This window comes from Siphateles boraxobius, unplaced genomic scaffold (genome assembly GCF_051911475.1).
Source record: "Siphateles boraxobius isolate OS27281-9 unplaced genomic scaffold, OSU_SipBor_1 48, whole genome shotgun sequence".
Taxonomy (NCBI): Eukaryota; Metazoa; Chordata; class Actinopteri; order Cypriniformes; family Leuciscidae; genus Siphateles; species Siphateles boraxobius.
In genome coordinates this window covers 1,045,125-1,057,352 of record NW_027509119.1, presented here as the reverse complement: position 1 = coordinate 1,057,352, position 12,228 = coordinate 1,045,125, and the positions used below count along the sequence as shown (strand labels likewise).

General features: G+C 41.7%; 1 protein-coding gene across 1 annotated transcript in view; it reads left to right on the top strand.

Moving 5' to 3' along the window:
- The first annotated feature begins 287 nt into the window (after positions 1–287).
- The window catches only part of LOC143710809 (uncharacterized), a 56,992-nt gene continuing 45,051 nt past the window's right edge, over positions 288–12,228 (top strand). The window contains exons 1-5 of the mRNA XM_077202001.1: positions 288–395; positions 3,989–4,103; positions 7,032–7,282; positions 11,144–11,284; positions 11,373–11,528. Of these exons, the coding sequence (XP_077058116.1) occupies positions 324–395; positions 3,989–4,103; positions 7,032–7,282; positions 11,144–11,284; positions 11,373–11,528 (735 nt within the window). The 5' untranslated portion in view covers positions 288–323. The remainder of the gene's footprint in view (positions 396–3,988; positions 4,104–7,031; positions 7,283–11,143; positions 11,285–11,372; positions 11,529–12,228) is intronic.

Here is a 12,228-nt window from a genome sequence, read left to right as displayed (position 1 = left end):
TGTGACATTAATGATAACTGAGATCTTACAGTGTGACATTAATGACAACTGAGATCTTACAATGTGACATTAATGACAACTGAGATCTTACAGTGTGACATTAATGAAAACTGAGATCTTACAGTGTGACATTAATGACAACTGATATCTTACAGTGTGACATTAATGACAACTGAGATCATTAATCTCTGTTCACAACAGGAAGCCAGTGAAGTGAATGGAGAATGGGTGTGATACGGTCGTATTTTCGCACTCTCATCAGAATCCTTGCAGCACTATTCTAAACATACTGCAGTCTCTGCAGGCTTTTGTTAGGGATCCCGATGAGAAGTGCTTTACAATTATCCAATCTGGAGGAGACAAAAGCGTGGACAAGTTTTTCAGCATCCGCTAATGTGAGTGTAGAACGGAGTTTTGCAATATTTCTGAGATGTTAGAAAGGTTTTTGATATGGGCTACGAATGTGAGTTGTGGGTTCAATCTTACACCAAGATTGGTGACAGTTGTGGAGAGGGGAATGTCATGACCAGAGATAGTTATACCAGTTATGGAGGAAGACTGGGTTTAATTTGTGGTGCCAACAAGAATTGCCTCTGTTTGGGAGCTGTTTAACTGGAGGAAGTAGTGTTTCATCCACACCTTTATCTCCTCCAGACAGGTGGTGAGTGTTGCAGACGGAAGTTATGTTGGTGAAATTGCAGAGGTGTTTGTTTCCGATTTCATGTACAGTTGTGTGTCATCAGCATAGCAGTGAAATGAGACTCCATTGAGGCTAATGACATGGCCGAGGGGGATGATGTAAGTGATGAAGAACTGACCCCTGGGGGCCAAGAACTGACCCCTGGGGGACCCCGCAGGTGACTGTGTGTTGCTGGGACCTTGCACTTCCAAGTGAAATGTATTCTGTTCTGTTAGTGAGGTACGATTTAAACCAGTTAAGAGCAGTGTCAGTATTGAAAATACTGATCGAAACATCACTTACAGCAAGGATCATGTTCTTACAGTCTGACAAGGAACAATCATAAAGGACAATAATAAATCGCACAGTGTGCACCCAGCTTTACACAGCACAGGAAGGCTTTATTTGAATCGTTGAACTAAATTTACAGGAAAAAAAAGACAAGTAAACAGTCAGTAATAAAATAAGAACCAAAATATTGCAAATAATAGCACAAATACATACAATAGAATAAAGAGACAAATGAAATAGACATGGATTTAAGTTAAGATTTAAGATTTGCAGGTGGGTCTAACAGTATTCAGGTAAAATGAAAAAATAAAAATATACTACTGTACTAAATAAAATATACTAAATAAAAAAATACTACTGGAATGAAAGTAATCAATGTAAAATAACACTGGATAGTTTTTATTGTAAAAATTAAAAACAGATTTATTCTTACAATTAGAATTACAAAACAAGATCAGCAAATTATTTTTGTATTTGTCTTTTGCTCTTTGATTAACTTGACAGACAGCAGCAAGTTTATTAGGCTGCTGTCACTTTAACAGCTTATGCTTATGCACGGATGCAATATATTGTTACATAACATGCGTTTTATCCCAACTATTTACGTTCCAAAACTGACTGTAGTTACCTGTGTGAAGCTCAACTTCTATAGAAATTATTTGAAAACGCTCGCTCTTTTCCATGCTAGTGGACACGCATTGTCAGTGAGAGGAGTCAGGTGTGTGTCAATTCGCTGTCAGAGACAGAGAGAGCGAGAACGTGCAGCTTGTATCAGTGTATAGATACTGTAGAAAAGGAGTATTGGAATCGTTTCAGATATTTCAGTATCAATATATATTGAAATATCAATATATTTGACAATACTGATACACAGTATAGTGTGTGGCATTTTGAATGGTAGAGTTTTCCAAATGAAACACAAGAGCTGTTAGTTCCCTTTTGAATGGGAAATCTACTGGTGCGCCCCTGAGTATACAGTATAAGGGCAACTGTAATAGACGTCATCGGCTTCTTTGGTCTTCAGGAGATTGTTTGTTTTGAAGCATGTTTTCTGGCGATAATGGATGCATCCTCAGACAAGTGTTTCAGGAGGTGTATGCCACTGTGTCAGCATTATCCAACACCGAACGATACACATGGCTTGTGAGTTATCTGTCTTGGATAGGATCACATGCGATCTGTTCTCGGGGGGGCAGAATGCGCGGATTGCGAGGATTTCTCCATGAAGAAGCTGTGTTCACGTCTGTTCCTTTTCTCGAGGGAATTAGGATATGCGTCCGCACCCCAAAGTTGAGAACTTCCTGCAACTGAGGCCCAGCAAAGACTCTGAACTTGGGCATCGCAGGTTGAGCTGGCAATGGAATTTGATCGAGGTATGGCTATCTTTCGTTCCCCTGCCACTCGATCAAGCAAGCTGCTAGAGGCAGATGTGCTTTCTCTAAACGAGTCATCTGATCCAGTGCTCTGTTGGCTTCTAGCCAGGAAGAGCAGGATGTGGCTGTGAAAGGTGAATAAATGTTTAATGAGCCCTCACAGCCTGCTTGCCCCGCGTATGATGAGCTGCTCGAAGTTATGGCCCACGCTGAAGAGAGATTAGATCTGGAAGCCTGAGAAGCTTCAGATCTCTCGTGGGCATCTAGACAAGCGACTTCTGGCTGGCCATAAACGTGTAGCTCATGTGAGTCTTTGGTTTCTGCCGGACCTTCATGCTGAGGTGGAGAAGTTTTGACAGAAAATCATATTCAGCTTGTATTCTTCCCTTGTATACACTGCGCAAATTTTGTGAGCGTTTAGGGGATTCACGAGCACGGATATGCATCGATGCCTCCTATGGAAGAAGCGCTTGCGAGCTATCTTTTTATGGGAGAAACATCAATGTTGAAGACTCCAGCCCTGCCATCAAAGCCATTACGGGTTACAGGATGTAACTTACATCTCAGTTGAATGGCAGGGTGTACGCAGCTGTGGGTCTGGCCCGTGGGGCTTTGCACACAATGGCATGACATGAACAGTCTCTTGTGCGGCAGGCACGACGTGAACAGTCTCTGGCTCGGTGGCCATGACGTGAAGTGCAGGCTCAGCAGGACTGACGTAAAGTGCAGGCTCGGCAGGACTGACGTGGAGAGGCTCTGGCTGGTCAGGCGTGGCGTGAATAGACTCAGACTCGGCAGGCATGACGTGAAGAGACCGATCCTTGGCAGGCATTGTGGGGTTGCAGGGCCTCCTCGTCCACAAAACCAACAGTAAAAGTTGAGCCGCTCAGTTGCAGGGCCAAGTCAATATACAATTTTAAAGTCCAATGAGGATTGTGTAGAGGCATGGTTGAACCGAGTGCCTCAGATAGCCTCCCTCTAAAAAAAATCATGAGGCATACAGAGTCCATCAGTCAAATTTGCCAGTTCTATTAAGTCTCTCACATACTCCTAAATAGGACATTTTCCTTGACGGAGAGACGCATGATCCTTGCTGCTGGATTCATTTTTGTGAGTTCTTCTGTAACGCTGTGGTTGAATCTTTGGATGAAGCAGGATCCACAAGCAGCACACATTATTAATTAAACTCAAAACTCAGAACTAGACAAACTCAGGCTATGGAAACAGGACACGGGAATCGAATAACACAACATTACAATAACAAGAACTCACCAAGACTGAACTAGATACAGGGCTTAAATACAAAGGCAAACAAACTAAACAAGATAACAAGGGGACGTGGCTAATCAGAAACACCTGGGGATACTAATAAACAAGAAAAACTACAATGGACTACAAAACATGGTACAGAAAAGGAAATAACAAAAGTCCACACACGACAAGTGGAACACAAGACTGGAATCACAGCAGTTATCATGAAAAAAGCCAGGAAATTTTATTTTTGACAATATGGGACATTTAAAAAAAGGATTGGGTGGATTTTTATCATTGTAGTGTGATAGTTTTCATACAATGCCAACACACCTTAATGTCCATACACCATGTATTTTGCATAATAGGTGCCATTTGCTGTGTTTCAAAATAGGTATTTGTATGTGGATTTGTGGAGGAGTCTTCATGTTCTCCAGGCTTTGAGTCGGAGTTGCTGGTTTTTAAAGTGAACAGAGATGACCTTCACCGAGGAAAAAGACTAGGAAGAGGTAAGCTGTGTTCTCTTTAAATAAAACCTTGAAGCAACTGAACTTTTGGAGTTTTTGTTTTATATTTTAATTTGTTTACTACTTAATGCCTTACCTAATGCAATCAGATATCTATATGTACTAGTTCTTCTAATAAAACTGGTTTAACTGTGATCTATTACATTCAATCAAATTGTATAATGTACATGATCTGTATCTACTAAATTTGCTTTCATCAGGGTTAAAATTAAGGGTCTCACTTAAGTGTAAGTGTTGTAGCTCACAAATAAGGGTTGATTGATGATGTATGCCATAAATAATGCTGCATTCCAGACAGCTTGGAATTTGGATTTTTCCCACCTCGTTCTTGGAAATAACGTTTTTGTTATGCCACTCAAAGTCGGACATTTGACATGTGAACACAATACATCGATCAACCCCAACCTCAGTGAGACGCGTCATTTGACGTCACTTCCAAAATGTCGGCAAGTCCTGCTTCTAATAAGCATAAACGTGAAAACAAACTTTAACATTAGACATTAAGTTTATGTAAGGATACTTTCGTTTTTGCTTTTCGTGAACTGTTTTCTAAGCGATTCCATGTTTTATTCTATTTTTCCCATAATTGACACAAAAACACAATATGCTCTAGTTGTGTCGTTGCGACACCATGTGGTCAACATGTGAACATGACTTCTGATTGCCTGGAAGGTAGACATTTAATTTGGGATATTCCCACATCCAACCTCATTTGGAACGCAGCATAACTGTTCTCTTTTATAGGTTCACTTGATGCTGCATCAGTAGCTGATGCTATATAGGACACCCTCCAGCTGAGTAATGCCTCAAAAGGACACGCTATCGCTCCACAGATTTTTCTTACTCAGGAAGTGAATTATCCGCCTCTGTTTTGTTTCCAGCAATCCACATCAAGAGCTACTGTATCTGTGGGTGAAACACCAGGCTTTTTCGTAACTTTTTCCCAGAGTAAGAACACACAAATGTTAAAGGGATGCTTCAGGATTTAGCATTAAGCTTTGTATCAGTAGAAAACCAGTAGTATTTACGAATTACCATACTTCCCCCTCTCATATCCCCCTGATATTAGAGATTTATGTATTTTTAGTCTGGGAAAAATCCTCAGATGACGCAAAAATCGTCATTTTGCGTCATCGGAGGATTTTTGGGCCAGAGGCTTAAAACTACAGCCAGTACTAGTAGCTAGTCCCGCATGTTTTCACCACGCCCATATGGGGCGGGATCTGAGTGTTACAGTGTGTAAAGATAGTGTCAGCCATATTTCTGTAGAAGTTAAGCTAACAGGCTAGCTCTGTGTAGAAAGTTTGTATAGCAGTCTAATCACGATGGCGGAAGGTAGTTTTGAAGTTGAAATGGCAGAAGGGGATTTCGAAGATCTGTTGCGCGAATCTGATGCTCGCAGCTGGCTACCTGTACGAGCCGCAATACAGCAATGAACAGTTGCGGGAGATGGAGGAACAAGAGGCGGCCAGAGCAGCTGCTGCAGCAGGGGAACAAGACCTGACTCGAGCCCGGCCAGACACCAGCTGGGGCAGACTGGTGGTGTCAGTGCTCTCGCTGTGCGCCCATGGAAACAGATAGAGAGTCCTATTGCTGTCGCGAATTTCAGAGATGTAATTTTCTTCTGGACGAGTTAAATTGGAAACGCCAGCCAAAGCCCACAGGGACAAATGGACGGCTTAGTGTAAAGTGAGTATTTGAGTGTAAAAGTGTTAATATTCATTATTTTTTTAATTAAAAGTTATAACTTACATTGGTTGTGGTTCTTTTTATAAACCTTTACTGTTACTAGTGTATGTATTAGCCTAGAGAATGTGTGGAGAAATTTTTCGGATACTGCCGCCTGTAACCGGTAGGCGTGGTTAGGGAGTGGCCTGGCCTCGTAAGGGCAGCAAAGCAAGTGCATTCTGGGAGTTGTTGTCTTTCAGCCACATGAGTAAAAAATAAATGCCTTTTCTCAGTCTAGAATGCTTCAATTTCAAAAATAATTTCACATTTCTACTATATAAATGACCACTATTAAATACACATTCATCTTCCCAGAGCTGAAGTATCCCTTTAAGTGTTTGGGTGTTTGTTATACTCAAGCCACACTTAACAGCTCTCTGAACTACTTTTTTATGAGTAAAGGAGGAAAATCAACCACCCCTTGTTGCATTGGTTTTGCAGCTGCAAGATGTCGTTTGTGCCAGAGTCCTGGGGATCCAATTTTGAGCTTCAGGTTATAGAGAGCGAGCAGAAGGATTTCTCCCTTTCTTTCTTGCTCCGGTAGAATTTAAGCTTAAGGCACTGTGCCCAAGATTGGAAGCTCACTATGAGATATCTTCCAGTTGGAATGATGTTCTTTCCACTGCCGATTCAGACTGAGTTGTTCGGCAACAGGTAGGCCAATGCTCTTCCCCTGAGTGGTCAGAAAGCTTGGTTCTCTTTAGCATATTCCGAGCTTTTGGACATGGAGACTTGTGCCATGACTAAAGTTGGACTGGTCAGCTGAAAGAGAAGTCTAAGTTAGGCCACACTTCTTGGCCGGCCGTCAAGAGATTTTGAAGTAACTTACTCACTTACTCCTCTGACTTTATCACCATCTCTGGCATGATGTAGTAGGGCAAAAGTTATACACAGAAACTGAGCAAAAAGCGCTCCCTTTATAAACAATGTAGCTGATATCATGTTCTATCAGTGGGTACTGGATTGACCCGGTACACGGTACTACAGAGAGGCTGGTATTTTTTTTATTAAGTTTCAACTTAGTAACACTGATTCATTGACTAATCACAAAGTTGACGTACTGGTACTTTTGACAACATAGCATCAGCTACTGACACAGCGTCTTGTTCCCCTCCCAGGGAACCAGGTTTACATATGTGACAAGATACTTTATTGTGCCAATTGAATCCCTTTTTCTGACAGTAATTTTTAATGCATGCAATGGAAGAACAAGAACGATCTTTCAGTCCTCTGACAAGTGTTTTGATGTGGACACGGATGGGACTGTAACACTGAAGAGACAAGTGACTCTTCATGAAGGCAACAAGGTGTTTTCTGTGGACGCTTGGGACTCCAGTGGAAAGAAGCACACGGTATCTGTCAGAGTTGAGCGTGTCCATCATCATCATGAGGACCATCACATGGACACGGTCATGAACATCTCCTCTCCACAGGTACAAACAAGTTCCTACAAGAAACCGCTGTCAGTACAGTACAAGCCTGTCCTGTTTGCCTTTGTTTCCATTGCTGCCTTGTTTGTTGCCATAGTGATTCATTACTCACACCTGTTCCTCATTAGCTTCTTGTTATCTTGTGTATATAATCCTCAGAGTTTCCTGTGTTGAGGAAACTCTGAGGACCTGCTTGAGGACCTGCTGTGTCAGGTCTTGTCCTTGTATGTCTGTTTGTTTGGTGCTCTCAGTTCTGCGCCTCAAGTTCTCTGGTGTTTTTATTGTTATTTTGACTCTTATTTTCATTAAATCTTACTCTGCATTTCGATCTAGATCTCCCTCATTTCTGAGTTCACTCAGTGTTATTGTAAGGCCATGGTTGAAAACATGGTCCACAATAGTGGCCTTTATTTCTTCTTTAGAAATCTTAATCAGATAGCGGATGCTATCTTTAAATTATTCTATCTCTTCCTCTGTTTTGTATCCCTAAACTTCCACCACCATTCACCCTTCCACTCCTCTTCTTCTTTCCGGCTTTAGAAAATAGATAGAAAATGTGCTTGATAAATTCTGACAACTTGTAAATGGTTAGTTCACCCAAAAATGAAAAAAAGAAAAGTCAGTTCTCTTAAGAGAGTATTCTCGTGTTGCGTAAGCTAGCTTACGCTACGGGAAGACCTCTTTTCTCGAGAATACTGAATCCAAAAATTATCCTTAATTTTGCATTAATTTAAAACGCATTGCTACACAGAGGAGACCTAGGCAAAGCAGCTTGCCCGCCTATTGGTTGCTCTGCGGCAACTGCTGCAGCCTATCGATGGACTATTCATGACTTGAGTACCAATGAGGGCGCAGGCGCCTTGGCACGTCATGTCCCGCCAGAATGGGTGTGGCTTATGTCTATATAAGCCGAGTCCAGATAGGATGTTCTTTGATTTTTCGCGAAGACTCCACATCGCTGAATCTCTGGAGAAGCCGGCGCTGTCGAAAAGCCGCTCAGCGGGACGAGCTATCTGCTTTGCAGACACAGGAGTTGGCCATCTTCGCCGTTTCGCCGCCATTCCTGCTGTGCTATCCGGCGCCCATATCCTTTCTCATTGCTTGTGTTCGCCCTGCAAACTTTCTAAAAGAGCCGAGGCGTTGTTGCAAATGTCTCGTTTTACAAAATGCGGCTCTTGCAGAGCCCCTCTCAGTGACGGGGACCGCCACATCCTGTGTGTTTCCTGCCTGGGACGATCCCGCGCTGACTTCGCGCTTTCCCGAGGCGGCTGCCCGGAATGCGAAGCCATGGCTCTGTCGACCCTGCGGGTCCGACTGGCCTCTTTTGACGTGGACCCTACCCCTCCGTCTCTCTTGTCTGTGTCGCGCCATGAAAAGCGATGTTCGCAGAGAGCTCCAGAGCCCATTCGTGTGAGCGAATGCACGCCGGCCATCTCCCAGTGTGCATCGCCGTCTGGTTCCCCCGCCTCGATCATGGCCGCCCAACCTCAGTCAGCTTCTGTCGTGCATCTGGAGTCGGACCAGAACATCGCGGACGAGGACAGCTGCTCTCTTGCCGCATATTCATTCTCTCAGTATTCTCGAGAAAAGAGGTTTTCCGGTAGCGTAAGCTAGCTTACGCAACACTCGTTCCCTCATCTAAAGAGAACCGAGGTTACGTTAGTAACCGTGTGTTGTTACTCACATTCATGTCGTTCCAAACCTATAAGATTTTCGTTCATATTCGAAACACAAGAGAAGATATCTTGAATTAAATCTGAGAGCTTTCTGTCCCTCCATTGACAGTCCATGCAACTACCACTATGTCACTTCAAAAATTTCAATAAGAGATTAGTCGACATTTTATGAAGAGACACAATTACTTTATATGATGAACAGGTGTTTCACCAGCCTGTCTGAAATCCTGTGCTGACCAGCTGGCCCCTATTTTCACCAAGATCTTCACCAGATCTCTGGAGCTGTGCAAAGTCTCTTCCTGCTTCAAAAGTTTCACCATCATCCCAAATAAATTCCAAAATCACAGGACTGAATGACTACAGACCAGTTGTTAACGTGTGTGGTCATGAATTCATTTTAAAGACTGGTGTTGGCCTACCTGAAGGACATCACAGGACCCTTGCTGGACCCCTTACAGTTTTTCTCTTATCGAGCCAACGTGTCTGTCGATGATGCTGTCAACATGGGACCACGTGTCCACATGTACCAGATGCGGGCCGGATCTGGGCCGGCACTACAGCCACGTTTACATGGACACCTTTTGGTTCAATCGGAATGAAATCAATCCGATTGATGAATTCGAACACGGTGTTTACATGAACGATAAATAAAGTAATTGGTTTATGTGCGCGTTTATATGTCACAAGCTTCAAATCGGAATTGATTTTTTGACATGCGCACACTGCACGAATACTGCCGCTGTTCACGCATAACTATTCTCCTCTATTGGTTCTTTATTTGCTTTAAACAGCAGACTTAATATTTATCTGTCTCTGGTCATGATTTGGAGACATTTAGAATATGAACCGTTTTGCCGCTGCTTATATTGATCACGCAGTAAAACCCAGCGCCCAAAACAAGTCGTCCGTGGATGAGAGTCTGAAACAAGCACTGGTGGGTCGTTGTCCTGCTCCACTTCATACACGCAGTGAAATGAGAATTTTAGGATAACGGGACACTCATTTAGATGACACTTTATTCAACAGGAAGAACAGGTCGTTCCGTGCGTCACATGTCATTACGCTATCTCTACGTCATTGCACATGCGCAATCCTTTCAGTTTCAGTTTTCAATCCGATCAAGTGTTTACATGTTCTCTCGATCGGATTACAAAACGAATAATCCACCCCTTTCAATCCAATCAAAATTCCAATCCAATCTATCTCAATCAGATCGATTAAGGTGTTTACATTAATGTTTTTTAGTCCGATTGAGCCATCCATTCGATATATGGCTATATTCGATATGGATATATTTGATAAGGATCCATGTAAACGCAGATTATGTTACTATCTGGGACAGCACTTTGGCAGCAGTGGAGTCATTCAGGTTCCTGGGCACAACCATCTTTTATGAGTGGTAAAATCACATTAACTTCATTGTGAAAAAGGCCCAGCAGTGGTTGTACTTCCTTCATTAGCTGAGGAAGTGCTGATCATCATGCCATCATTGAATCTGTCCTTGGCTCTTCTATTGCTGTCTGGTTCAGCTCAGATACCAAATCAGACCTCAGAAGACTACAGCGGATAGTCCGCACTGCCGAGAGAATCATCGCTACACCCCTTCCCACTCTCCAAGAACTGTACTCATCCAGAGTGAGTAAAAGGGCTGGCAAAATCACTTTGGATTCCTCACATCCACCCCACCGCCTCTTTGAACTGTTTCTGTCTGGCTGGCGCTACAGACCAGTGAGCACCAGAACTGCCAGAATCAAGAAAAGTTATTTCCTCAGGCAGTGAACAGTTCATGAACAGTTAAATGCCCCCACTGGGCAATAAACATGTGCAATACACAACACTATTTATACTTATTTATGTAGCATATACCTATTATTTACATTCCTAGTATTGGTATATAAAATACCTTTACATACATATATTTTTTATTGTCTGTTTTGTATATTGTGTATTTTTTAAATATATTTATTTTTATTCACTTATTTCATTTATATTATCTGTGTCTTGTCGCTGTCTTTCACCAATCTTCTGTCACCAAAACAAATTTCTTGTGTGTCTAAGCATACTTGGCAATAAAGCTCTTTTTGATTCTGGAGATGCAACAAATAGCCAGATATTTTAATGGTTTGTGTGTTGTGTGTAATTGCAAACGAAATTGATTTGTTTCTAAGTGTCATTTAATAAATTTCAGGTGGAATCTCCCTCTGATGATCTGGTTCTGACGTTTCCAAAGTCTTCAACGGGTCTGAAGAGAGCAAAGAGAGGTTGGGTTATTCCTCCATTCAATGTACCTGAGAATAGCAGAGGTCCTTTCCCAGAGTTTCTGGTCCAGGTGAGAGAAAGCCATGAGGGGAATGTTTAAAACAAGAAAGAGGTTTGTCTGTTATTGACTTTGTTCTTTTATTGCTTTCTGTATTTAGATCAAGTCGGACTATTCTAAGGAAGTTAAGATGGTTTACAGTATCACAGGCGAAGGAGCGAATCTGGAGCCTAAGGGAACTTTTACTATAGACAAATTAACAGGGACTCTGTATGTGACTCGGACACTCGACAGAGAAAAAAAAGCTTCATACAGAGTAAGTTAATTTTAGTCCTTTAACTTTTAAAATCAGCAGTTAGTTCCTCTTGGTGTATTTTTAACGTAATATTTTTTGCTCATTCTTAATTTTTGAAAGCTGTCCTCAGTTAATGTTAAAAAGGCCCCATGAAATGACACTTTGAGTGTTTTGCAGAGAGCATACTTTTTGTTTTTTTTGTAATTTGTACACTCTTAACCCGAATTAGTTGACTTTACTCGCAAATCGCGTGGAAACCCGTTGCCCTATACCACTTTAGTTTTTACACAAGCTGAAACTTAACATGTTGAGTTGCATTAACATATGTAGGTGCTGTAAACAAAACAAGTTTACATTAGTAGTCTTTACTGAAAATCATTAGTTCACATTCTAAAACTTTTTGAGTTTAGGTGTACTATTAGGTACCCAGTATGCATTGCAACATGAAGGTTTTCATTTTTCATGACTTTTAATCTCTATTGATGACAACATCAATGTGCAGTCATCACTGGATCACTTTACTATAGCTTTTTAGCTATAACAAATGTGCCTTTTTAGACACACAGGTAAAGCAGCCAGATAATTATCTAGTTTCAAATGTCAAGGGCAAGAGACCAACTAAAGCCAACACTTATCACCATTATGGTGAATATTTGTAAATTAAATTAAACAATAATTCATCAACATCTAAACCTCTGTTAATTCTCTATACCGTCTGTTG